This window comes from Melanostigma gelatinosum, assembly GCF_949748355.1.
Source record: "Melanostigma gelatinosum genome assembly, chromosome: 4".
NCBI lineage: Eukaryota > Metazoa > Chordata > Actinopteri > Perciformes > Zoarcidae > Melanostigma > Melanostigma gelatinosum.
Genome location: NC_136637.1, coordinates 28,852,127 through 28,876,685, shown reverse-complemented (window position 1 = coordinate 28,876,685; position 24,559 = coordinate 28,852,127). Strand labels below are relative to the sequence as shown.

Below are 24,559 nucleotides of genomic sequence, written 5' to 3'. Positions count from 1 at the left end.
AGTTTGTCACTAAACGGATTATGGTGTTTTTCTGCAAACCTTAAAAAAAAAAATGTCTAAACCGAAAATACGTTTTCATCTTCGTGTGATGCTTTCAGAAACGTACAATGACACGTAGTTAAAGTTATGAAACGATCGGTTAGGTTTCGGCAACAAAAACATGTTAAGGTTACGGCTAATGTTAGAAAAGGTTTGTGTTTAAAATAACAACATAACGTAACAACATAACGTAACTACGTAACGTAACTACTGTAAGTAAACAACAACTACCTTAACAATGTTGCAAAAAAACAGGCGGCAACCTCCGATTCTGCCGAGTGATGCCTTTGCGGAAGTGTGTTAAAGCTGCATTCTCTCTAATGTCCAGCAGGGGGCGACTCCTCTGGTTGTATAGAAGTCAATGAGAAAATGACTCTACTTCTCTCTTGATTTATTACCTCAGTAAACATTGTAAACATGAGTTTATGTCTCAATCTCTAGTTTCAAGTCTTCTTCACTACAGCATGATGTTCATTGAGTACATTATGGTCCATTTAGAGTCACACAGACCATAAAGCAGGGGATGCTTTAGGGGCGGGGCTACACAGTGATTGACAGGTCGCTGCGAATCGCGATGAATAACTAAAAGTTGATCTTGCTGAATTTCCATTGTCAGGATAATGTATATGTTCACCAATGAAATTTCACTCGCAGCATATTTGCGACGTAACCATGAATACATCTTTATTTGCCTTCATCAATGTCAAAACATTGCTCGTAAATCACTGTGACCTGCAACAATCTTTTTCGTGTAATTAATGTACAACAGTAAAATCGGAATCTAAAGAGGCGGCTTAAAAATGTCCAAGCTCACATCAACACTGAACAATACAACCAAACAGGAAGTATTAGACGACTTTAATCTTAAAAACAAAACAAAAACACGCAGATGAGCAGAGATGGAAGTCAGGGGTGGCAGCAGACAGAGAGGTCAGGGAGGAGGAGGAGGAGGAGGAGGAAGAGAGGGATGAAGGGATTAAGGTGGTCGATACGTTGGCTCCTCTCCCAGACTGAGATGACATTAAATCTGTTCATTCACTGCCCCTCTGCAGCCCTCCCTCTCTCCTCACACACTGATTATTCTCTCCTCCATCGTCCTCCTGCAGGATTATGATGATTTAACGAGGAGGAAACTTTAAATAAAAATGTATAACAATCCGTTTATTTACAGGAATGATGAACTTCAGGTGTTAAGAGGTGTTAAGTTGAGGCTTTAGCTCATGCAGTGTCCCACATGCAGTGTCCCTTTAAACCAATTCGTATTATTGTGTTATAAGATTGTATAATTGTAATGAATTATTATACATTTTTATAAAATTAACTTGAATTTGCACATTTGATTAGTTCTTTATGTAAAAATAAGATTTCCTCCCATAGTTTTAATGCAAGACAATTCATATGTGAAATAATTAGTAGATGACTTTTCTTTTTGATAAATATTATACTTAATGATTTATTATTATGGCAGAAAAGAATACTAGAATCGTAAAATCTTATACATGTATTTTATTAAATGCGTGAGGGTCCACTACCTTCTGACAGTAATTAGAATGATATAATGACATAATCCCGATTAGCTGCAGGTCTCTTCTACCTGTTGATCATATATAATAGCCTCTCGTCTGTGACTGGTTCTGTTTGAGCTGTTGCGTCTCACCAACCGGCTGCCGAGGCCGTAAGGTGACAGGTTGTGTTTGAGGCCGTAAGGTGACAGGTTGTGTTTGAGGCCGTAAGGCGACTGGTTGTGTTTGAGGCCGTAAGGCGACTGGTTGTGTTTGAGGCCGTAAGGTGACTGGTTGTGTTTGAGGCCGTAAGGCGACTGGTTGCGAGTCCTGAGGCAGCCGTCTCTCTCAGCCGTTAGGGAGACAGTTCCCATGACGACCGAGCTGAACAGCTCACTCATGACCTTTTTTTTTTAGACATGGTTGTAATTACATTTAATTGCGCTGCAGCTCCTCGTCGTCTGCCTGCATGAGTCATTTCCAGTGTAGCTGCTGTGGCACGAATATGATCCATCCAGCAGGCTGCGAGGAGCCACATGCAAATACGCTCTCACAGTTTGTTCATGTTTCATTAACAAACCTCATTCAGGACGGAATCCTTGTTTTATTTATTTTAATTTAGTCAGTGTGACAGAGTACACACAGGTTTAACAATTAGACAGACAAAGGTGTAACGAAATATACAGACAATAACAGAAAACGACGTACAAACAGACTTTTAATATGCAGGTTTGTTGTTTTTTGTTAGAGGGAGTTTTGAAGGTGTAAGCGTGCGTCATACATTCATATTGGAATAACTGTGACCAGAGGAATGTGCAGGTATGGTTGAGGAGAGAGAAATGTATAAATAAATGGTAATGATAATGTTGATAAGTAAGTTCATACAACACATAATAATAAAAAAAGTATTATAAAAGCAATGATAGGGCAAAATAATTAAAGACAAAAATATTATTATTTATAAGAATATTATTAAGAATAAAGAAAAAAATAAGGAAATTATAATGTTAATTATAAGGTAAAATAAATAATAATGAGAACAATACTTTATAATAATATAATAATAATAAGGATATAAATAGGATAAAATGCTTGTATCAGGCCAGTTTAGCAGCTTTACTGTGTGTAGAAGTAAACGGTTTTATTCTGTGTTTTCTTAACAGAACTGAGCCTCACGAGTCTTTACGACCTTTTCTCTCACACGGAGGATCCTCCTTCGAGCCGGAAGGAAGAGGAGAGGATCTGTATTCCGTGAGTTCTTGTGTGAGCACACTCATGCACATGGCTGTGGACTGCCTGCATCCTTTTTCTATTTTCACGCATTTCTTTCTCCTCTACCCACACATGTTCTCTCTCTCCGGCTCCTCTCTTCCCTCGGCCTTTCATGCGATCATGTTGCCTGGTAACTGCAGCAGAAGGATGAGAGGGGTAGGATGTGTTCGGGTGCCTCCTGCGTGATGTGCTGTGTATTTCACATCAGCTGTGAAAGAATAAGGCGGAAATGACAGCCGAAGGAATCTTACTGTCGAAAATGTCAGTTCAGATTTCAGGCGCGAGGACGCAGAAGAAATTCTCCTTTCTCCACTTTTTGGTTGACGTTGTCGGGGACAAGAAAATAGTTTTTGCTCAAAATTATGATCATCTGTAATTATTTTTAAGAACATTTGTTGAGATGCAAAGTATTCATCAAAAAAATGTAGCTTGAAAGGTAGGGGTGTAACGGTACGCGTATTCGTATTGAACCGCTCGGTACGAGGCTCACAGTTCGGTACGCATGACGAACCGAATACGTTTGAAAAAAAAAAAAGAATTTCATTTTATTTTTTTAAACAGGTAGTCTCATTGAGATAAAAAATCTCTTTTGCGAGATGTAAGTAACAATACTACATAACATTAAGGAGCAGTTTCTGTTTTTTATGCTTGTGTTGCTAAGAAGACACTCCAGAAGATGGGTCACTCTGGTATAGTTCCATCATTGTTCAAAGTCAAAGAATAACTTTATGATGTTAGTTGTAATGAATAAATATATTTTAAAATCAAGTACATTTCTCTGGCATTTGTAGTTTTCTACTGTACTGAAACGTACCGAACCGTGGCTCCGCTGTATCGTACCCAACCGTGAGTTTTGTGAACCGTTACACCCCTACTGAAAGGTGGTGTTCTTAAAAAAAGAAAGAAATACAAATCAAATTGAATTATTTATACTTTTGTGTGTTAAAACATTTTAACTTTCACCGCACAATCCGTCTATTTAAAGTTCTCAAAGCTCTACTTTCTGCAGCTTCTTTGTTTATTGACAACTCATCAATAACAGTGGGCACATTCATTTTGGGGAATATGATTACATGAGAGGACTCACCACTGTGGACTCCACATTATTGAAGGTAGAGTGGGAGTAATGGTTCAAACCAACACCAGGGATATATTTCACTGTACTGTTATGAAGTCATTGTTTCGGAGACTGCCAATGCACTGCCTGTGATCTCACCGTGAATCCGGATTTGAGATGTTAAATCGCTTCAGGAGAGACGTGCTCGCCGCTCACACACTGGGCTGAGAGACAGGATATTAAATCATCTTCTGTCTGGAAAACTGCAGTGATTACTTAACAAGGAAACCGAGGCTGAATGATTGACTAGATCAATTAAAGTTCACACGTGGAGTATCTCCCTCATTTAAGTAGCCATGAGATCTGGGGAAGTGAGAAACCAGTTTACAACAGGGCAACACATACGGAAGCCCATTTCATCTCATTGAAGAAAAAAAGAAAATGAAAATTTGTCTAATGTAAGATCCTGCAAGTCATTATAATGCCTCGGTGTCTAGAAATAATGACTTACTATCTCAAAATAATGGCTTAATGTCTCTAAATAATGGCTTAGTATTTCAAAATAATGACTGAATGTCTCATAATAATAAAAGTAATTATTTACAGTTACTAGGTCACTACTTATGTCCCTACGTATTTTTTAAGATACTCAGGGATTATTTTGAGATACGAAGTCATTATGACGAGAACCTGTACTCAAAATGTACTCCAAGTACTGAGTCAGTATCTCAAAATGACTTCGTATCTCAGAATGAAGACTTAGTATCTCAAAGTAATGACAAGCCTTCTCAAAATAATGATTCGTATCTCAAATAGTGACTTACAGGATTTATATCCCCCTCACATTGTCACATAAATTATTCTCAGTCATCTTTAAAACGCTGCTCAACCTTTCCCCAGAGGCTGTTTGCTCGTTAAAGAAAGAGGAAATCTAAATGTGACCAAACCGTGAAGGTTCCCTCACTCTGGCAATGACTCACATCTGACTCGTTATGTTACAGCGTCTCTGCAAGAGAAAGGTCACCGCACGGTTGCTAATGACAACCTGTGAGACTGAAGTCGTGTGTGTGTGCGTGTGTCTGTGTGTGCCTGCCTCATTCGTAGGCATCAGTCGCCCCCTGCTGTTTCTCACATTCTTTGACTTCTGAATATATGAGGTTGCCATACCAACCGGTGAGGTGCATTTCTGAAGTCAGAAAGTAAATTTAGCATCAAACACGTGATCATCAGACATCAGCTGGAGCCCTTTAGATGTTATTAACCTTCATTCATTTAACTTTTAGGGTGATAGTGAACCAATTACACATTAATTGGTAATAATTAAAGGCACGCAAAGGCAGTGGTGGAGGACGTATTCAGATCCTAAACTTAAGTGAAAGTACGACTACTACACTTTAAAATACTCTGTTACAAGTTAAAGTCCTGCATCGAAATGTTACTGAAGTAAAAGTACAATCGGGGAAATGTACTTTAGGTATTAAAATGTCCACTGTGACTGTTGTACTATTGTATATTAAATCTTTACCTTTTGTATTGTTACATTTTGAACTGTTAACGAATAATTATTTTAATTATCATTTAATCTGCTGAATATTTCCCCAGTAATCTATGATTGAAACCTTCACAATGTTTGTGTTGTTCAACTGACAGTCCAAACCTCAAAACTTTATACGAAAAAAAAATACATTAAAATGATTCAAATAATTAAAAGGAAAATCAGCAAATCTTCACATTTGAGAAGTTGGAACCATGAAAAACGATGATCAAAAAAACAGTTGCTCTCATAGTCAAACTCTTCATATCTTTTCTCTGCATTAATCTTAATTGGTAAATTAACAAGTGCCTAAAGCTGTCAGATAATTAAATGTAGTGCAGTAAAAACATACATAAACGTGTCCATCTCCGCACAAAATCTTTTCTCATTTAAGATTGTGCCGTCATTTCTTCCATTATCAGTCTCTTAGTTCAATGTTCCAATGTAGGGGTTCATTTCACAACCAAGAAATATTTATCAATTTACAATAATCCCCTAAAATGATCCCCGTAGAGTTGGCCTCGAGGTACATTTAAAATAACTCACCTCAACTTTCCGGTCAAACTCCGTCCACATGGACAGTTTGTGATCTTAAGCTACTTAAGTGACTTTCCTCCCATTCCTCATCATCTATTTTCACATTAGCTTCCAGCTCCCATTTTTCTCTAATATAAGCGGTATCTCCTAAATCCTCTCATTAACATGTTATGAAACAATACATTTAATGATTCATCTAACTGCACAGTATAAACCACACCCGGGTTGAGCTAGCCAGCGCTAACGATAGCTACGATAGCACAGTAAGAGTCGTAGTAGTTTTCCATTAGTGTTTTATTCATACAGTGAGGGTGCTCATACATAATATTTGTTTTTCTCTATAAAATATATTACCTTTCAGTTCCCTGAAAGCAAAACTAGATATAAATCATCAAGTTTCATCTGATAAGCAACTCATTTTCAAGTGTCAACCAAAGGCAATCCGCTGCATCAGCAGTCAGAGATGCATCGCAGGTTTAAGAAATCACATTCTAATAAAGACGTTACTTTGTTTTTATTTTTCTGTCGAGCAAAGCTCCAACGCTCGGCCCACCGGCCACAGACGCACACAGACGATGATCGTTTGGGTTTTCTAAAGTAGCAAATACTGTTAAAATACTGAAGCCACAGAGAGCGTTTTCATGTGAGGGGAAAGCACAGACAGTAGGGTGAAGAGGGAGGAACGTGACACCAGAGGGATAGTTCAGAAGTGTAGTAGTGTGTGTGAGGTTCTCCTCCACAGTCGGGGTTCTACTGCAGTAGATGAGTTCATAGAAACAGACAGGAGAACCAGCACAGTCCTGAGAGGTAGAGTCAGTGTGAGTGAATGAGTCTGGTGTGTTTGTAGATCATAGATAACAGCTTCAGTTCCCTCAGAAAGGTCTGTCTGACAGCAAGCTGAAGAGCTGAAGACATTCTGAATACAGCTTCACTTCAACTGAGAGACATTCTGTGAGGAGTGAACATACGTCCACAGCAGAACATCACTTTGCTCCCGTGCTGGTTCTCCTGTCTGTTCTATCAACTCATGTACTGCAGGAGGAGAACCTCACACACACACACACACACACACACACACACACACCAACATTCTAACTATTCCTTTAAGGAAAGTGAGCGTTTCAACAGAAGCGAGTTATTGATGCTTTATGATGTCTGTCTGGCTCGCCCTTCCTCCGATGTTCTTTTTTTTTTCTTCTTCTTCGTTTCCCTCGTTGAAATGAAATGCTCCACAGGTGTCATGACAACGCTTCGGCCAGACGGCGTCGGGGTGAATTATTTCTTTCCCGGCATCACAACAGCTCGCTGTGACCAGAGGCTGAGTCGAGGCTGTCTGTGAAATAGAAGAGGACGGGAAACGGATCATTGGCAGGGACTGTTATCAAAACACAATATCTATCTGTCCGTCCGTCCGTCCGTCCGTCTGTCCGTCCGTCTGGTTGATTGATCAATTCAAGTGTCCGGTCACAACATATAGAAATGTACAGTAAAGAGTCCGCTGAATTATCGTTGTTTTGCAATTTAACGATCATGTTCCTTAACAGCAAAAGTGGTGTTTTATTACCACTTGACTCACACTTAGTAACATCTGCCACACACGCACACACACACACACACACACACAAATCAATACAGAGACGTGTACCAGACAACTCCAGTGACTTATTTCTGTTTTGGGGTAGTCTAGGTTTTTTCACGGGGGGTTTGCGATTTGGGGGCTTCTCAACGTTATCAGGGCTTTCCCTGTCAGTGCCTGAGTTCAGTGAGGACAAAAAAACACAAATCAACAGTTAGATACAGACGCTTTACACACAGATAAACGCATATACATAAATACCCAACATTAATATACAACACCGTGTAGAAACTTGTTAATTGATTAATAATTGTGTATACTGTGATGGAGAAAAGACGAGTTGCACCTGCGTCACAAGACACGGCCTTCCTGTTTCTCTGTGGTTTCATCGGTGCCTGAGGTCGTAGTCCTTCTTCACCTGAACAGGTACGAAAGACTAATTAGTTTACATGTAATGAGGAACACAAGTATTAGATATTTTAAAGGCGGGCCCTCCGGTTCTGGAAAGTGAAGTCGATGACAGTTTAAGTGTCTATAACCTGCATTCTCTCTAATGTCCACCAGGGGGCGACTCCTCTGGTTGTATAGAAGTCTATGAGAAAATGACTCTACTTCTCTCTTGATTTATTACCTCAGTAAACATTGTAAACATGAGTTTATGGTCTCAATCAACGTATCCTCATACTACAGTTCTTATGACGTCGTTCGAAAAGTTATTCAACACGCGTCAATGTCCATTTGTCAAGCAAACAGTCTTTTCAAAATAAACTTCCGTCTTCACGGGAAACAACTTAGTTAGGCTTAGACTCGAATAATGACCAAAGTGCCGTTACTGAAGTACTGAAGTTACGCGACAAATAAATCAACGTTGACTTCTTCTACGAACTACAGCACATTCATTATTCGTAGGTAAAGCTACGAACGCTGTAAGAACAGCCCGTCTCAATCTCAGTTTCAAGTCTCCTTCAATAACGTGATGTTCATTTACTAAATTATGGTCCATTTAGAGTTTTCTGCAAGTTGAGCTGTTTATCTGCACCTTGTTATAACAAATAAGATTTTGAACAAAAAGCACAGCGTGTACTGTGATGTCAAAGTCCGGCAGTTGCTGAAAACATTTTCTCTTCTCATAATTAGTTACCTTGACTTGCAGCTCTGTCTGGTAATCCGTGCACAGGCTTGTGAACTGGAGGTGGCACAGGAGGAGGCGGTAAGCTCCTCTCACTGGCTGATTCTTTCCCATACGAGGACGTCTTTGGCTGTTTGTTGTGGACCAGAAGAAAAAATAACAAATCAAAAAGACAATTATTGCAATCGGCATATTCTCTGTAGATTTACAGTAACCATTGATGTACTTAGAGATATATATATATATATATATATATATATATATATATAAATATGTATACGTTTTTACACAGAACAAACGGGACACACCGAACCATGCATGGCTTTTAAATGCACACCTTTTCTGGGATCGGAGGAGGATGACCCTCCGAGTCTCTTCTTTTTTCTCTCTCTTTCTTTTCCGTCTTTCCAGGATCCTTCTCTACATCTCCTTCCTCCTCCTCTGTACCTACCAATCAAAAATAAATCACTGTCACCCGCATGTAGGTCTGTGGCCGCCATGGCAGCCAAAACCAAAACTTTTTTTACAAAAGCTGAGACGTCCTTTCCAAAGTGAGGTACCTGGTAGAGCGTCTGAGCTCTCGAGACGATGTCTCTGCCTCAGTTTGGACATGCTGGGTTTGCTGCTTTGCGGCGGGGGATCGGGTTTAGATGCACAGGGAACCGCTCGTCCTCCTCCACTGCTGCTCCTCCATCCCTCCGTGAACCCTCCGCCGGCGTCGGGACACATTTGTCTGTCCCCCTGCGCGTCCGGCTGATGCCAGTCTGCAGCCACCGCTGCCGCCGCCTCGGCGCTCTTCAGAGGATCCGTTTCCTGTTTGGGCGACGGCGTCCTGTCCGACGGGTACGGAGGCAGCGGCCTTTGAGCCAAATAAAGCGTCTGCACTTGTGTCTCAGTCTTCCTGCTCCCTTGTCTGCCCTCCGTCCACTGATTGTCCACCTGTTGAGCGTCCGGCGGCCTGTGTTCCGACCACGACCGGTCTATCTGCCTGCCGCCCATCCACTGTCTTTCTATCTTTCTGTCGATCTGCCGTTGGGTGTGTCTGTCCACAGTCCACTGTCTGTCCATGTGTCTGCTCTCAGTCCACAACCGGTCTGTCTGTCTCTCCGCCGTCCTCGGCTCTCCGACAGTTCTTTCAAAGCGCAGTTTCTCTGCGTGCTGGTCGGTCGGCCTCGCTTCCAGCCACGGCTTGTCTGAATGCAGAACCCCCGTACTCCTGTGTTTGTCGTCCACCCAGTACTTGTCCGCCTCTAACGGATGTTCAAACACAGCATCCACTTCTTCTGATTTCTGCTGAAACACAACAAGAAGAGGCAAAGGAGAAGATCGCACCCCGAGGAAACCTTCTAGTAACAGTGAATACATGTGGCCGGTCCAGACGTGTGTCCTAAACCTCACATCCCATACAATGAAACGTGATCGCGAATTTCATTTAGCAGGAAACTTATTTTGTCTTGGATCACGTTTGCTTTTCATGTTTCACAAATAAGTTTCAAAAGAAGGAAGGATGTCCTCTTAGGCAGGAGGTCGGGTGGTGGATGGCTCAAAATACACAGGACGTCCCGTGTGAAACAAAAGTACTCTTGTTGCCTTAACATAACCAAGTAGTACTCTCGTTGCCTAAACCAAACCAAGTAGTACTCTCGTTGCCTTAACATAACCAAGTAGTGCTCTCGTTGCCTAAACCAAACCAAGTAGTACTCTCGTTGCCTTAACATAACCAAGTAGTGCTCTCGTTGCCTAAACCTAACCAAGTAGTACTCTCGTTGCCTAAACCAAACCAAGTAGTACTCTCGTTGCCTTAACATAACCAAGTAGTACTCTCGTTGCCTAAACCAAACCAAGTAGTACTCTCGTTGCCTAAGCCTAACCAAGTAGTACTCTCGTTGCCTTAACCTAACCAAGTAGTACTCTCGTTGCCTTAACCTAACCAAGTAGTACTCTCGTTGCCTTAACCTAACCAAGTAGTGCTCTCGTTGCCTTAACCTAACCAAGTAGTACTCTCGTTGCCTTAACCTAACCAAGTAGTACTCTCGTTGCCTAAACCTAACCAAGTAGTACTCTCGTTGCCTTAACCTAACCAAGTAGTACTCTCGTTGCCTAAACCAAACCAAGTAGTGCTCTCGTTGCCTTAACATAACCAAGTAGTACTCTCGTTGCCTTAACCTAACCAAGTAGTACTCTCGTTGCCTTAACCTAACCAAGTAGTACTCTCGTTGCCTAAACCAAACCAAGTAGTACTCTCGTTGCCTAAACCAAACCAAGTAGTACTCTCGTTGCCTTAACATAACCAAGTAGTACTCTCGTTGCCTTAACATAACCAAGTAGTACTCTCGTTGCCTTAACATAACCAAGTAGTACTCTCGTTGCCTAAACCAAACCAAGTAGTACTCTCGTTGCCTAAGCCTAACCAAGTAGTACTCTCGTTGCCTTAACCTAACCAAGTAGTACTCTCGTTGCCTTAACCTAACCAAGTAGTACTCTCGTTGCCTTAACCTAACCAAGTAGTGCTCTCGTTGCCTTAACCTAACCAAGTAGTACTCTCGTTGCCTTAACCTAACCAAGTAGTACTCTCGTTGCCTAAACCTAACCAAGTAGTACTCTCGTTGCCTTAACCTAACCAAGTAGTACTCTCGTTGCCTAAACCAAACCAAGTAGTGCTCTCGTTGCCTTAACCTAACCAAGTAGTGCTCTCGTTGCCTTAACATAACCAAGTAGTACTCTCGTTGCCTTAACCTAACCAAGTAGTACTCTCGTTGCCTTAACCTAACCAAGTAGTACTCTCGTTGCCTAAACCAAACCAAGTAGTACTCTCGTTGCCTAAACCAAACCAAGTAGTACTCTCGTTGCCTTAACATAACCAAGTAGTACTCTCGTTGCCTTAACATAACCAAGTAGTACTCTCGTTGCCTAAACCAAACCAAGTAGTACTCTCGTTGCCTTAACCTAACCAAGTAGTACTCTCGTTGCCTTAACATAACCAAGTAGTACTCTCGTTGCCTTAACATAACCAAGTAGTACTCTCGTTGCCTTAACATAACCAAGTAGTACTCTCGTTGCCTTAACATAACCAAGTAGTACTCTCGTTGCCTAAACCAAACCAAGTAGTACTCTCGTTGCCTTAACCTAACCAAGTAGTACTCTCGTTGCCTTAACCTAACCAAGTAGTACTCTCGTTGCCTTAACCTAACCAAGTAGTACTCTCGTTGCCTAAACCTAACCAAGTAGTGCTATCGTTGCCTAAACCTAACCAAGTAGTACTCTCGTTGCCTTAACATAACCAAGTAGTACTCTCGTTGCCTTAACCTAACCAAGTAGTGCTATCGTTGCCTAAACCTAACCAAGTAGTGCTATCGTTGCCTTAACCTAACCAAGTAGTGCTATCGTTGCCTTAACCTAACCAAGTAGTGCTCTCGTTGCCTTAACATAACCAAGTAGTACTCTCGTTGCCTTAACATAACCAAGTAGTACTCTCGTTGCCTTAACATAACCAAGTAGTACTCTCGTTGCCTTAACATAACCAAGTAGTACTCTCGTTGCCTAAACCAAACCAAGTAGTACTCTCGTTGCCTTAACCTAACCAAGTAGTACTCTCGTTGCCTTAACCTAACCAAGTAGTACTCTCGTTGCCTTAACCTAACCAAGTAGTACTCTCGTTGCCTTAACCTAACCAAGTAGTACTCTCGTTGCCTTAACCTAACAAAGTAGTACTCTCGTTGCCTTAACCTAACCAAGTAGTACTCTCGTTGCCTTAACATAACCAAGTAGTTTTGTAGCTTTTTTGTGTTTAAATTTACATTAAGTGTTTTAAACTGTAATCCAGGAAAAAATGTGTCCAATGAAACGTATATTCGGGGCAGTTTTATTTTTTTGGATGGGAACGTCATTGTTGGGCGGGTCCCACTGACTTTACCTCTCTGGGAGAATAAAGAGGGTGTTTGCTTCCTCCGGCGCCCGAGAGAGGGAGGACCGGCACTGGCGGCGGACTCAAAACGAGAGTATTTTTCCGCTGGTGGTCATTATCTTTCCCATCGGCCCCTTCGCCGGGAGATCCGGCTCTGGCAGCAGACCTCGGAGGCTGAAGGAGAGTGTAAACATTCTCTGTGGCTGTCCTAAAAGTCAGGAGACACTGAAGATGTTAGGGCTGCAGGAAAAACTGCTGATATTTCCAAAGATTCAAAATACAGAATGAAGTTAGCTCTGAGAACAGTGTGATGAAGAAGTATCTTTTTGCTGGCGGAAACCGCCATCTTGCTTTCCTAATCCGTATTTGTCATGCGACAGTTCATCTGTCGTCACTTGGCTGACTTGATCCAGAATCTGAGCCGCCGGCTGTCGTCTGCATCTGTGTACACTCGCCGGTATCGGCCCGCCTGCACTTTGGCAGCTATCGGCCATTTCTCGTATCAACAAAGAAATGAAGGAGATTTGGAGCGATGTTTGTCGTGGTATTTATGAAGTTCGGTGCTGCTGACAGTAGAATATGGAAAGAAAATGTGTGTATTGTTATCTATCTACTGTAGGCCCATCCTTCAAACCAACACTTTAAGCAAATTGGCACCATTAAAAAGTATGCCGAATCAGCTATTATCAGATTCTTGTTGCAGTGTTGCCATGGATATATGGAGAGCTATCACTGGAGTCCTTTGATGCTGAAGAAATCTAAAAAAAACTGACTTTTCAGGCAAGTTCTGAAGTTAAAAGGAGTGAGTCTCTTTTTCCTGTGATTTCTAAGCTGATTTATGCAAATGTGCTGCACAATGGGATCGGAGATAATGATATCCTCAGGAAGTGTGAGTCGCACTGAATCTAAAAATATGTGCATCATGCGTCTACATTCAGATTCGGCTGATTTATATCTTTTGAAAAGGAGTTTCGAATTGTCACGCAAATCTTATCGGCTGTCGTGCCTCACGCCCCCATTCAGCTCCCACTTTGAGAACCTGTAATCGAATGCACCCCGTGGGCGTGGAGTTGTGTTTAAGGCCATACTTCTCTAAATTGGAGTGTGTCGGTGTTTGTGCACGCACGAACCCTGAGGGCGCTGCAGCAACAAAGTGACACCCGTCTCCGTAAACCTCCGCCTCAGACTCCGGCCCCTGATTGGACAGAGTTTGGCTGCGGTTCTTACGGAAACCGAAGATGGCCAGCATGTTCCTCCTCGTCTTCCTCCGCAGCGAGTGGGCTTTGTGCAGAGAGGAGAGCTGGCTGAAAGAGGCGAGAGAGGTTGAACGTCACACATAAAGTCCGGTCGTCTCCGTTAGGTCATTGAACTCATCGCAGTCATCCACGCTGCCTTTTGTCTGCATGTTTTACCACATATATTTTTGCTTAATTTGCACGATTGATGCAGGAACAAACTTTAAAAACTTTTCCTTTTCATTTCCAAAGCAGACCAGTCACATATTCAACAAGATCATGACAAAAAAAATAACACCCTCCTTTTGATCTGTAAAAAAACAAATCACCTCTCCTTCCTGAATCTCAGACCCCTTTGATCAACAACATGCAACTCATCCCCAAACGCTCCAAACAGCCAGCGCCTGCTCCTCTAATCATCAAAGAGCGAAAGTTATGTTACGATGGAACAAAGATGACGGACAGCAGATTCAATTAGCTCTGAACCGCCTGCAGGATGTGCTAAACAAGCCGAACATCGCCACGAGAGCACTTCAAAGACACACTGGTCAGAGAAACACAACCTTCTTGAATTCTAATAACCTCAACATGAATTAAAACGAAGCTGTCAGAGCCCCAGCTCTGGACTGTGTGGATGTGATCACTGGTATCGCGTTAATTTAAAATGTCATTGAATCAAGATGGAATATGAAAATTGTTGTTTGCTCCTGTCGTGTTTAATAACTTTGTTTCTGGTGAAAATGTCACTTGCAGTATACTACAAATCTATGAAGCCTTGTATAACGGATGCTATTCATTAGGTTTGTAGAAGCCTGTTGGTTGGCATGCCACTGTAAGTCCCAACCAAGGGAATATCTCTGTCATGTTTCCATTGAAGCTACACTTTTCGTGTAATTTGTCTGTTCATATTAGTGTCTTTTGTTGTTGTGACCTTCTTGGTTTGCTACTGAGAAAGTTATTAATCCTTTTGTTATACACTCATAGGAGCTAATATAGCAATGGAGGAAAAATCCTCTTATTGTCCAACACACATTTTAATCTGACTTCCCCCACAGGTGTCCATTGATTGCAGTAAACCATGAAAATAGTGTTTCAATCACAAGCTGTATTGTTGGACAAACCTAGAAGACAATCGATAAATAAACATGTCGTCTTCTTCTTGTATTAACTGTCAAGTTGTTCGGCAGCTAGCTCTCTCGGATGTCCTTAAACTAGAACAATTCTCAAAGCAGTTTCTTACCTACAAGATCTCTAGTGAGTTTTAGGACTAAGTCGATTTTCAAAGTGTGGAAACAAAGAAAGGAAACTAATGATCGCTTGAACAGTAGGAACTCATTCTAAAGACCTGGGGTAAGCTCTGGGAAACGGTAGTAATTTAACCTTTAAGCATCAATAGGGACATTCGTTGCTGTGTTAATGCAAATGACATAAATCTTGGCAAGAGTTTGAGCTTTTTAAAATAGATTTTGGAAGTGCAACTTCAGCTCCTATGTTGTCTACAATAAACTGTGTAGCCAAAGTACAGACACTCAGACCCTTAGGGACAAAAATATCCCCATTTAAATCCATTAAAACCTCAATCTTCAAAGTTGCCATTTTCTCCCGGTGCTAATACGCTGCTATTCTCCTCGTTCCCACTAGGGGCATCACTGCTGTATTGTGGAGCACTGCAGTGTTTCAATGCAACAAAATCAATGCTGTTGCTGATCATTGACATATCTCACTGTGAAAAACAAACTTCCCTGGCACAAATTATACACAGTATAATTTAATATTAAAAAAAACTGTTGCATTATTTAAACAAACCGGCATTTGAAGGGTTAACATTCAAAAAATGTATGAATATTTGGTGGTTGTAATCAGGGCTGATGTTAATTAAAAGTTTACTCAGTGGAAGTGGAAAATAATATGAATTGACTTTATTAATTCACTTTTTTAAAGGGGTGCACGAGGGTTGATGTACATGTGATTGGTAGTTAAAACATGTGACTCGAGGGGATGTTCTGTCGAAGAGATGAGAGCAGAGAAACTCTTACCTGTCCGGGAGCACTCTTTTAGTGTAGAAATCTGGGAGTCCGTCATCAAGAGGACTTATTCCTCCATTTTCACTGCAATGCTGCACACACACACACACACACACACACACACACACACACACACACTCTCTCTTTTTAATAGGTCAGTTAACTCGCACTGAGTTTCATTTGTAAATGTTCTGCAATAAAACAAATGGATTACACTGGCTTCAGTGAGATTGCATAATCCAATTGCAGCCATCCACTTTGTATATATTACCTCTGAAAAAGACTGCCAGCAGGCATGCGCATTAGGAAATGTGAGGATTGAAGATAGATAGATAGATACGTTGGACAGATGGATGGATACGTTGGATAGATGGATATATAGACATGTTAGATGGATGTATAGATAGATAGTACACTAGTATACTGTATAGTATACTGGAATAATGCACACAGTTCAAATGACTTTATAGGTCCTATGTGTCAAAAGGTGCCACGATCAAACCCGCCTTACAGTCTCAGCAGGAATGTGGCCTCCTTTGTGCCTCCGCGGAGGCCTCGGCCGAACCCGCGTCACATGATGGAGCGGCAGGCCCTGTGTCGGCAGCTCCGACAGGCCCTCCCAGGATGCCGAGCGGGACAGCGGCGAGGAGTACGATGGCACGGAGGGGGGCGGGGAGGAGCTGGAGTCGTCGCACAGGCCTGTTGGTAGGTGGAAAGATCATGGAAGATGTGAGGGCGAGAAAAATGAGAAGCCGAAGTCGACGAGACGATCGTTTCGGTTTGAGTCGACAATTTTGAAACAACCGCTCTGAGATGTACTGACTCAGGCTTGGTTCAGGTCAGATCAAAACAGCCATTAGCAGACTTCTAAGATGGAGAGACAGGGAAGAGGAAACAGAAAAAAACAAAACACTAATGGAGCCCTAAGAGACGGGAAAAGACAGGAAAGAGCGGAGGATATAAAGCAGTACTCACTCAGCCTGGTGGAGACGGGTCGTATTCGTCTCGTTCTCGAGCTGCGCTTCTTAATGGCTATTGTGTCCTTGGAGGAGAAATAAAATACTGAGATGCTGAAGGATAGCATTAGAGTAAGACACAGAAGAAGAGACGAGTAGCACAAATGATACGAGCTCTCCTTTAGGCCAGTTGATGCTTCTGCCAGTGCAGTTTTGTCCAGTCACGAGTCGAACGTGTAAAAACAGCCGATACAAAACACCACTCAGGGACATAAAAACGCACTCTGGGACATAAAAAGGGAGACGAATAATGGTACAAATGGTCGATGATGTGAATAACTTGATTATAGAAAATCTTCTCAGCCGAAGGAAAAACTGGATTACATCATTGTCACACTAAAAATACAAACACTGTTAGCAAAGTCGGGGAAATATGTCAAAGAGAAAGCAAAGTTGATTTCTCGATTATAAGTCTAGTCGATTGCCTCGGCTTGCATCCATGAAATCTTGTCGTGTATTGATTCTGTGTAAGACTTCAGCATCAACACTGGAGCACTTGGTAGAATGGGACCACTTGATTGTCGCCGGGTCTTTTGCACACTGTAAAAAAAGATTACTTGATTCCCTCCGGCAGCTGAAAAAAATGTCAACCTTCCAAACTCAATGGTGGTGTCGTTTTAATCACAGAGTCCATCCTCACCTCCTCTTTCACCAGCTGGTACGCTGCTGCCACTGCCAAGGACAAGGCGGACTGCAGCGAGTCATTCGCTCTGCAGAGAAGGTGATTGAATGGCCGGATGGGCAAAGATTGTGCCCGACCACTCCCACCCTCCCAACTGCAGTCCATCAGGACCAAAAACCTCAGGTTTCTAGGCCTGGGACCCCGACTGACTCTTCAAATTCCTTGTGAGATAGAACCTACTTGGCAATAAACCTGATTCCGATTTAATGCCAGTTGGACTTGCAGTGTAGGAATTATAGACATTCAATCAATGAGACACTTCCAAAGGCCAAAGCACAATGTAACTGACAATACCCCGTCAATCCAAGTGTTGCTGAAACATCTCCAGTGGAATTTTAGGGCTTTTAAAATTTTGACATCACACGGAGATGGTTGCAGGCAAAATGCAAACGCATTTCTACTGCATCTACTCAACTCAGCTGGCTCTTTTATTGGGTTTCCGTTGTCAAAAGTTGTTGATAGTACCCGGTACTGCCGAGTTAAAACAATACAGACCACTGATTGGTCAAAGCTGAATCGTCACCAGCGCTACACGGGACATCTGCTCAAACGGCAAGCTAGCCAAATAGCCAAACTACTATCAATAGCAACCGCAAGTTTTTTATTCACTCGACCCAGATATTTGGTTGCCAATGAAAGGATTCAGAAGATGATGCCGTCGCTACGGCAATTAGCTTAGAGCCCCGCCTACACTGAGGTGCTGCTCTCCGCAGTGGAAAACAAAATAGAGAAAAACACTTTCTACCAAAACCTGCAGTGGAAATGAGGCATTAGATGAGTTAAAATCTGAATAATGTGAAAAGCGCTGTATCAGCGGACAAATGGAAAGATGTCTGCATATTCCCACTCACTATGCTGGTGCTGAGCTCCTCATCTGTGATGTCCAGAGAGTCTCTGTGTCTGTTGAACCTCCAGCCCGTCCCGTCGTCACACGTCCCATCCCAGCGTTTCAGAAGAGACACCTGCCGAGTCTGAGACAGACAGCAATGCTCTTCAGTCAACCCTTTGTCTCAATCACGTTGTCTCAGACGCACAATATCTATTTTACAAGACGTGTATCTACCAGAGTCTTATGGGTGGCGTAGAGCTCCTGCAGGATCTGGTCCACGATGGAGTTGGTGAGATAGGAAACCACCGACAGCTTCACTTCTCTGCAGACGATTGGGTGAGAAAGGGGCGAGACGGACGGGAAGAGGTTAAAGGTTATCAAATTCCAACTCCTTCACTGCAGTTTTCCCTCTGCTTTTCCGTTCCTGCGGCCGTCTCTCACTCTAAGGCTCGGTGGATGTCCTGCGCTGCTCTTTCCATCAGAGCCGTCCGGATGGTGGAGCGAGGGATGGACACGCGCTCGGAGACGGACGAGAGCGAAGGACTCAACCTCTCGGCCGCAGAGGACGACAAAGGGCAGAGCTCGCGGCAGAGCGACACCATGGAGTCCACGATCACCTGCAACGAGGCACCTGCCGTCAGTAACCCGCCGTGAATCACGGTTGTGGAAAGAGGCCGATGGATCTACCTGAAGCTCTTTGTCCGCAGCTTTGGCGAGTTCACCGGCCAGAGAGTCCAGCCGCTGCCGCACCGGCCCGTCCACGGACAGCACATGAGCCAGCTCACACAGCGACGGGTACAGCTTGCGAAGGGGAAAAAAAGGATTCAAATTTCCGTGTTAATGTAATGCAAATACTCCGCTCACGCGTTCTATTTCTGCATCACTCACAGCGCGGGAGTTCCTGGCCTCTTTTAACACTTGTTTAGCAGCTTGAATCTCCTCCATCTCGCCGGCGCCTCGTAACACACACACCTGCTGCTGGACGCGCACGCAGAGGCGCTCCATCACCTTGGAAACAGACAGGTGGAGGAGTGGGCGGGGCTTACGAGAGCGGAATCGCACAATAAACACTCTCGTACAATGCAGCACAGCAAGGTGAGTGCTACCTGCTCGGCGGTGCTCGTGACCAGGCCCTGGTGCAGCCGCAGAGCCTGCCTCTGAGAGAAGCGCTGCGTCTGGTTGTTCCTCACCAGAGAGCGCTGGATCTGTGCGGGACAGAGTTAGTAGAGTGGAATAAAAACTTGGCAGCGAAAAAACACAAGGACGACGGATAGAAAAGACACGTTGATGACGCAGCAGAGCAGATTGTTGAGGAAACCAAAGTGCAACGAAGCAGAGTGAAAGGATGCAGGGAACCAGGCGGCTGGTTTTTCCGTTTTTAGATTTCACATTTCTGGGCCCTGTTTTCAAACTGCATCTTAACGGGTAATTCAATATTTTTCGACCTCAACTCTATTTTCCCATGCTGTTGTGTCTAAGTGACTAATGGGGGGGCAACAATCTTTGAAATTGGTCCAGTATTGATGGCGAACAATTGCAGATGGCAGTCGCAGCTCCTCACCGTTAATGCCACTAACGGGCTCGTTTTGGCTCCTGACAGGATTAGATTGTCATCACGAGTGACAACATAGGGTTAGGGGTAACCGTTTTCTTTACCTTTGTTTCTTTACCTTAGTTTGTTATTGTGTCATGTGACTTGTTGCTGGGAGAACGGTGCAAAACGTGAGTGAGAGTCGGAGAGCTGGTCAATGTGGCGGCTGAGTATTCGACGATGAACGTGGATTCAACGCGAGATCTCCGAACGACGGCGGAATCGCAGAACTCGAGGCCTCAAAACTGCAGTCCACAAACCAATGGGTGACGTCACATTGACTACGTCCACTTCTTATATACAGTCTGTTTCAGTCAGTAGTCACTTTCACTGCAAAAAGGCTCTATAAACCACCCGTACACTACCGGCTCAGCACCAAACAGCAGTCGGACACAGTTGGACTCGCTAAGTGGAGGATTTAGCTGCATTTAGGAGACGGTAGAGAACAACCTTGGTCAGCGCCTGCTCTGTCCTCTCTGGGGCGCTGCGGTACGCCTGGCTGATGTCACTTAAGGGTAGAGGCATGTACTGCAAGACGAAATTACTGAGGGAGAAAAAGGAGGGAACAGAGAAAGGATCGAGTTATTGAAGGAGACGGTAACAAACTAGAGAGAGAAAATAAAGCGGGTTAAAGTTAGTTGACGTTAATGTCCCCAATGGACAGAGTTCATCGCAAAATATCCCTCCTACGCCACGCAACCAGTGAGTAACACTTTGATCTTTGCGACCATGTCATCCTCAGCCTAAAGAGAAGTCTGAACCATCAGACGGCAAAGTGGAACGCAGCAACATGCTCAGCTCACGTTGCAAATGTAAACACAATGTAAGGTATCGCATGTATAACACTGTTTTTGCACAAGATATACAAGATGTCCTCTTATTTGCCGACGCTCTAGCGTGCACATAGAAATGTTTTTTTGATGCCCTTACTGGTCGAGTGCTCGGGCCACATCTAGAAACCCTGATGCGGAGGTGTTGTTGCGATCCCATGTCACACTCCTGCAGGGCAAAAATGGTGAGTTGCACTGAATAAAAACCTCCATACAGTCATAAAAAAGTACATATCTGTATTTATTTTCTCTGTACATGTATTCTTCCCTCACCTGAGCGTGGTGTTGATCTGCAGGGCTTTGCTCAGCATCTTGGCTCCGATGTCGTCCATGTTGTTGCCGCTCAGGTCCACTTTTCTCAGGCAGGTGTTGCTGCCCAGTGCGTTGACCAGCACGGTGCCCCGAGAGCGCAGGCGCGAGTCGGCCAGGGACAGAGACTGCAGGGCCTGGGGAGGCACATGTGCGTTAAAGCGAGTGTGTCATTTAGGAATAAATCAAAGAGTGAGCGGTGGGAAGAGAGGAAGTGACTGGCGAGCCGTGAGGATGAAGTGCAGCGGTTCAATTTACTGCGGAGTGATGCGACTGCTCGCCGCACATGACTTAACATGCTGTCTGTGTGAATTATTTACAATATGTGTGTGTACTGATATAGACCGTGTGCCCGCAAGAGACGGTAATAATTAATGATACAGTGACACTTCTGCAGAGAAACGTAATGCAAGAATGATGTGTCCAGCAACCTTAAAGGGGACATGCCATGGAAAACTCACTTCTTTCAGTTCTTTCAGATACATTTGGGTATCTGGAGTGTCTACCAACCCACAAACTGTGAAATAAGAGGACCCAGTCAGTTCTTTGTGGGTAGTCTAGATCATAAAACATGACATTCAATGAGCCAATCAGATTTGGCTCCCCCTTCCTTTGTCACATGCAAGTAGAGCTGCTCTGATACCGGTATCAGTCATGCCTCTGATACAGCCGAAAATGCTGGATCTGCTATCGGCGAGGACGTGAGTCTATGCACCGATCAGATTCCAAGTGGTCACATCATTTATCAGTGTATTCACACTACGTCTCCCGCTACACCACCCGTACGTCATGCCCGAGCGCTACTGCACATGTGCAAACTAGTACTACTGACCTGTGGTTAAACACTCTTGTGCACTCTATTTCTTCCTTGATAATGCTACATTGTGAACGACAAATCGTCAGGAGGAGAGCTGGTTAACGTTAGCTGTTAGCTGTTAGCTGTTAGCTGTTTGCTGTTTGCTGTTAGCTGTTAGCTGTTAGCAGCCAGTGGGCAGCACAGTCCTGCTAAATATCGGAGGTTACAGCGAACGTTAACGGAGGTTGTTTAAGTAATATTATCGTGCTTTCAAGATCCATTCGGTAAAAATCAGTATTGGTCGCAAGTAAATTAAAACGTTATTATGTATGTTCAAATGTAATTGTGTAAAATTGTTTTTGGCGAGAAAACTATTAGAGCGAGCATTGACCTATTTTACTTTGTTGGTACTCGGTATCGGAACGTCTCGATATGCTCGCTCATTGGAATACACAGGCCCCCATCTGAGAACTATCTTTGGAATGGTGCGCCATATTTTCCTTTCAAGCCAATCAGAGCAGACCGGGCTTTTCCGGGAGGTCTTAAAGAGACAGGCGCCAAAACGAAGCGTTTCAGGGGGTGAATACAAGTATATCCAGACAGACTGTATGAGAAAAATAGTTTTTTAAACATGTTCTTGTAGAAACCGCAAATACAAGTATGAACCTGAAGATGAGCATGATGTGTCCCCTTTAAGTCAATTTTTTTCTTCTTCCAAAATGGGCGGAGTGAAAAGAGAACAATGTGATTTTTGCATCTTTGCAGCTGATCCATTTTTTTTATTTGGATGATGAAGCAAAACTAGTGGCAGCAGACTGGTAAATTTGCATCATGCGGTATGTCTTCAAGCATGAGGGCTATTTCCCGTGTTATCACTCACGCATTCCTCCTCCTGTATGAGATGAACCAGCTTCTGCAGGACTTCATCCAGAACCCTGCAGACATAAACACAGAGGCGAGGCTGGGATGAGCTGGCGTCCGTCATGTCCGGCAGCCGCTTATGAAAAACGGAAAGTTAAATCACAGACGTGTATATTCGAGCTGGCATGTGTAGCGCACACGCGCCCTCGTGTTTCACATGCACGCACAAATAACTGCAGTAAAGCGCAGCGTTGGGCACCGGCAGCACCTGTTTTTGATGTTGAAGTTCTTGCCCAGATAGAGGTGCTTGAGGGAGGGGTGCCTGGAGAGGGCCGGCAGTACCGTGAGCAAGTCTGCATCGAGACCTGTCAACACACACACACACATATGTATATATATATATGTATATGTAGAGCTCATGTCTTGATTCATGAACAGCGCACTCAGACCTCTCCTGCCCGAGGACAAGGAGTCAAGGTCCCAGAGGGATGTGGTGCAGCGTGCCACCGTACCGTTGTCGGACACATCCAGAGTGCCGATGGAGGAGACTCTGGGGAAGAGTTCCTGCACTACAGCAGCTCCTGCGGACCGTAGCTGTAGAGAAAGAGAGGGGAGGGAAAAGCAACATATGCACAGGCATGATGAATCCCAGTCGTTTTCAGGTTTAGTCTTTGGGGAATTGTTCTACTTTTCCACAGTGAGGCAGATTTATGATTATGAATGCCCTTTTTTATGTCTCTGCAAGCAGTCTGAGGGTTTCGTTGAGCTCTGCCTTGTGATCTGCAGCACTTCTGCTCCGTGGTAAGGAAACATCTTCGGCTACTTGTTAGCTTATCACCGTTTCTCTTAAACAAGTAAATATATAGAAGTCCTCAAAACCTGGAAGAGCTGCTTTCCATCGTCACAGCTGTGGGTGCACATAAACGGGAACCGATTGGAAGTTTGATATCATTTAAATCGACCCGCATTACCAACTTTGTAAATATGCAAACTGGAATTCTATAAGACATTTGTGTCAAATTGTCATAATTAGCGTATCAATTCTTGAGTTATGGCAAAGAAAGTGTTTTGTGAGGTCAAAGTGGCCTTTGACCACCAAGATCCATCGGTTTATCCTCGAAGGCTCGATGGACGCTTACGACAAATCTGAAGAAGTTTCTTCAAGGCGTTCCTGAGATATCGCGTTCACGAGAACAACCCGGAAACATAACTCCTCAGGCCACGCCTTTGCTGCAGCTGATACTCCTCCTGTACTTTCACATTTTGAATGCAGTAGTTTTACTTCAGTGTTGTTGCTTCTGACTGCAGTGACATGGGATCAATACGGTCTATTCATTCATTTCAAGTCTGTAAATCACACTTTGTAAAACCTGTGAAAACATTCAAAACAATGTTTTGAATGTTGTCGAGCGAATGAAACGAATGATATCAACTGCGAGGATTCTTTGCTTTGGCCTTGACTTCAGCTGTAAAAGCAGAGCCAAGAGTTGTACTTGTGACTTGAATGTGTCTGTTAGTGTGTGACTTCAGTGTCTTTGTGTTTCAGACACAGTTTCCTCTGCTTCTAGTTGAGACGTTCACAGAAGAGTCTTGATTGCGTAACCTCGCAATTTCATTCAGACATTTTACTGAATGTCTTTCTCACAGATTCACAAACTTGAATTTCTCTTTGAAATGATTTTTCATCATTCCACAAGCTTGCAAGCAGCCACAGCGCAGGTCTGGTTGCCCGTTCTCGACGGGCTCACGCTGCACTAGTACGTTTAAACTGCAGGTGGAGATGTAAAGAAAATCCCCGACACTGTATGAGAAGAAAATACTGAATATCCCTTTAAC

The 24,559-nt window shown here is 43.4% G+C and overlaps 1 protein-coding gene across 1 annotated transcript in view; it reads right to left on the bottom strand.

Annotated features, from left to right (window-relative positions):
• Positions 1-6,217: 6,217 nt before the first annotated feature.
• Positions 6,218-24,559, bottom strand: part of LOC306776286 (capping protein, Arp2/3 and myosin-I linker protein 3-like) — a gene marked incomplete at its 5' end in the record, with an annotated part of 31,463 nt that continues 13,121 nt past the window's right edge. The window contains 23 exons of the mRNA XM_079266929.1: positions 6,218-7,274; positions 7,587-7,694; positions 7,864-7,935; positions 8,659-8,776; positions 8,984-9,093; positions 9,207-9,936; positions 12,560-12,758; positions 13,681-13,854; positions 15,822-15,901; positions 16,321-16,508; positions 16,785-16,851; positions 18,359-18,478; positions 18,571-18,658; positions 18,778-18,953; positions 19,024-19,137; positions 19,225-19,344; positions 19,443-19,541; positions 20,378-20,471; positions 20,858-20,926; positions 21,031-21,203; positions 22,743-22,797; positions 22,992-23,088; positions 23,236-23,317. Coding sequence (XP_079123055.1) covers positions 7,234-7,274; positions 7,587-7,694; positions 7,864-7,935; positions 8,659-8,776; positions 8,984-9,093; positions 9,207-9,936; positions 12,560-12,758; positions 13,681-13,854; positions 15,822-15,901; positions 16,321-16,508; positions 16,785-16,851; positions 18,359-18,478; positions 18,571-18,658; positions 18,778-18,953; positions 19,024-19,137; positions 19,225-19,344; positions 19,443-19,541; positions 20,378-20,471; positions 20,858-20,926; positions 21,031-21,203; positions 22,743-22,797; positions 22,992-23,088; positions 23,236-23,317 — 3,174 coding nt within the window. The 3' untranslated portion in view covers positions 6,218-7,233. The remainder of the gene's footprint in view (positions 7,275-7,586; positions 7,695-7,863; positions 7,936-8,658; positions 8,777-8,983; positions 9,094-9,206; positions 9,937-12,559; positions 12,759-13,680; positions 13,855-15,821; positions 15,902-16,320; positions 16,509-16,784; positions 16,852-18,358; positions 18,479-18,570; positions 18,659-18,777; positions 18,954-19,023; positions 19,138-19,224; positions 19,345-19,442; positions 19,542-20,377; positions 20,472-20,857; positions 20,927-21,030; positions 21,204-22,742; positions 22,798-22,991; positions 23,089-23,235; positions 23,318-24,559) is intronic.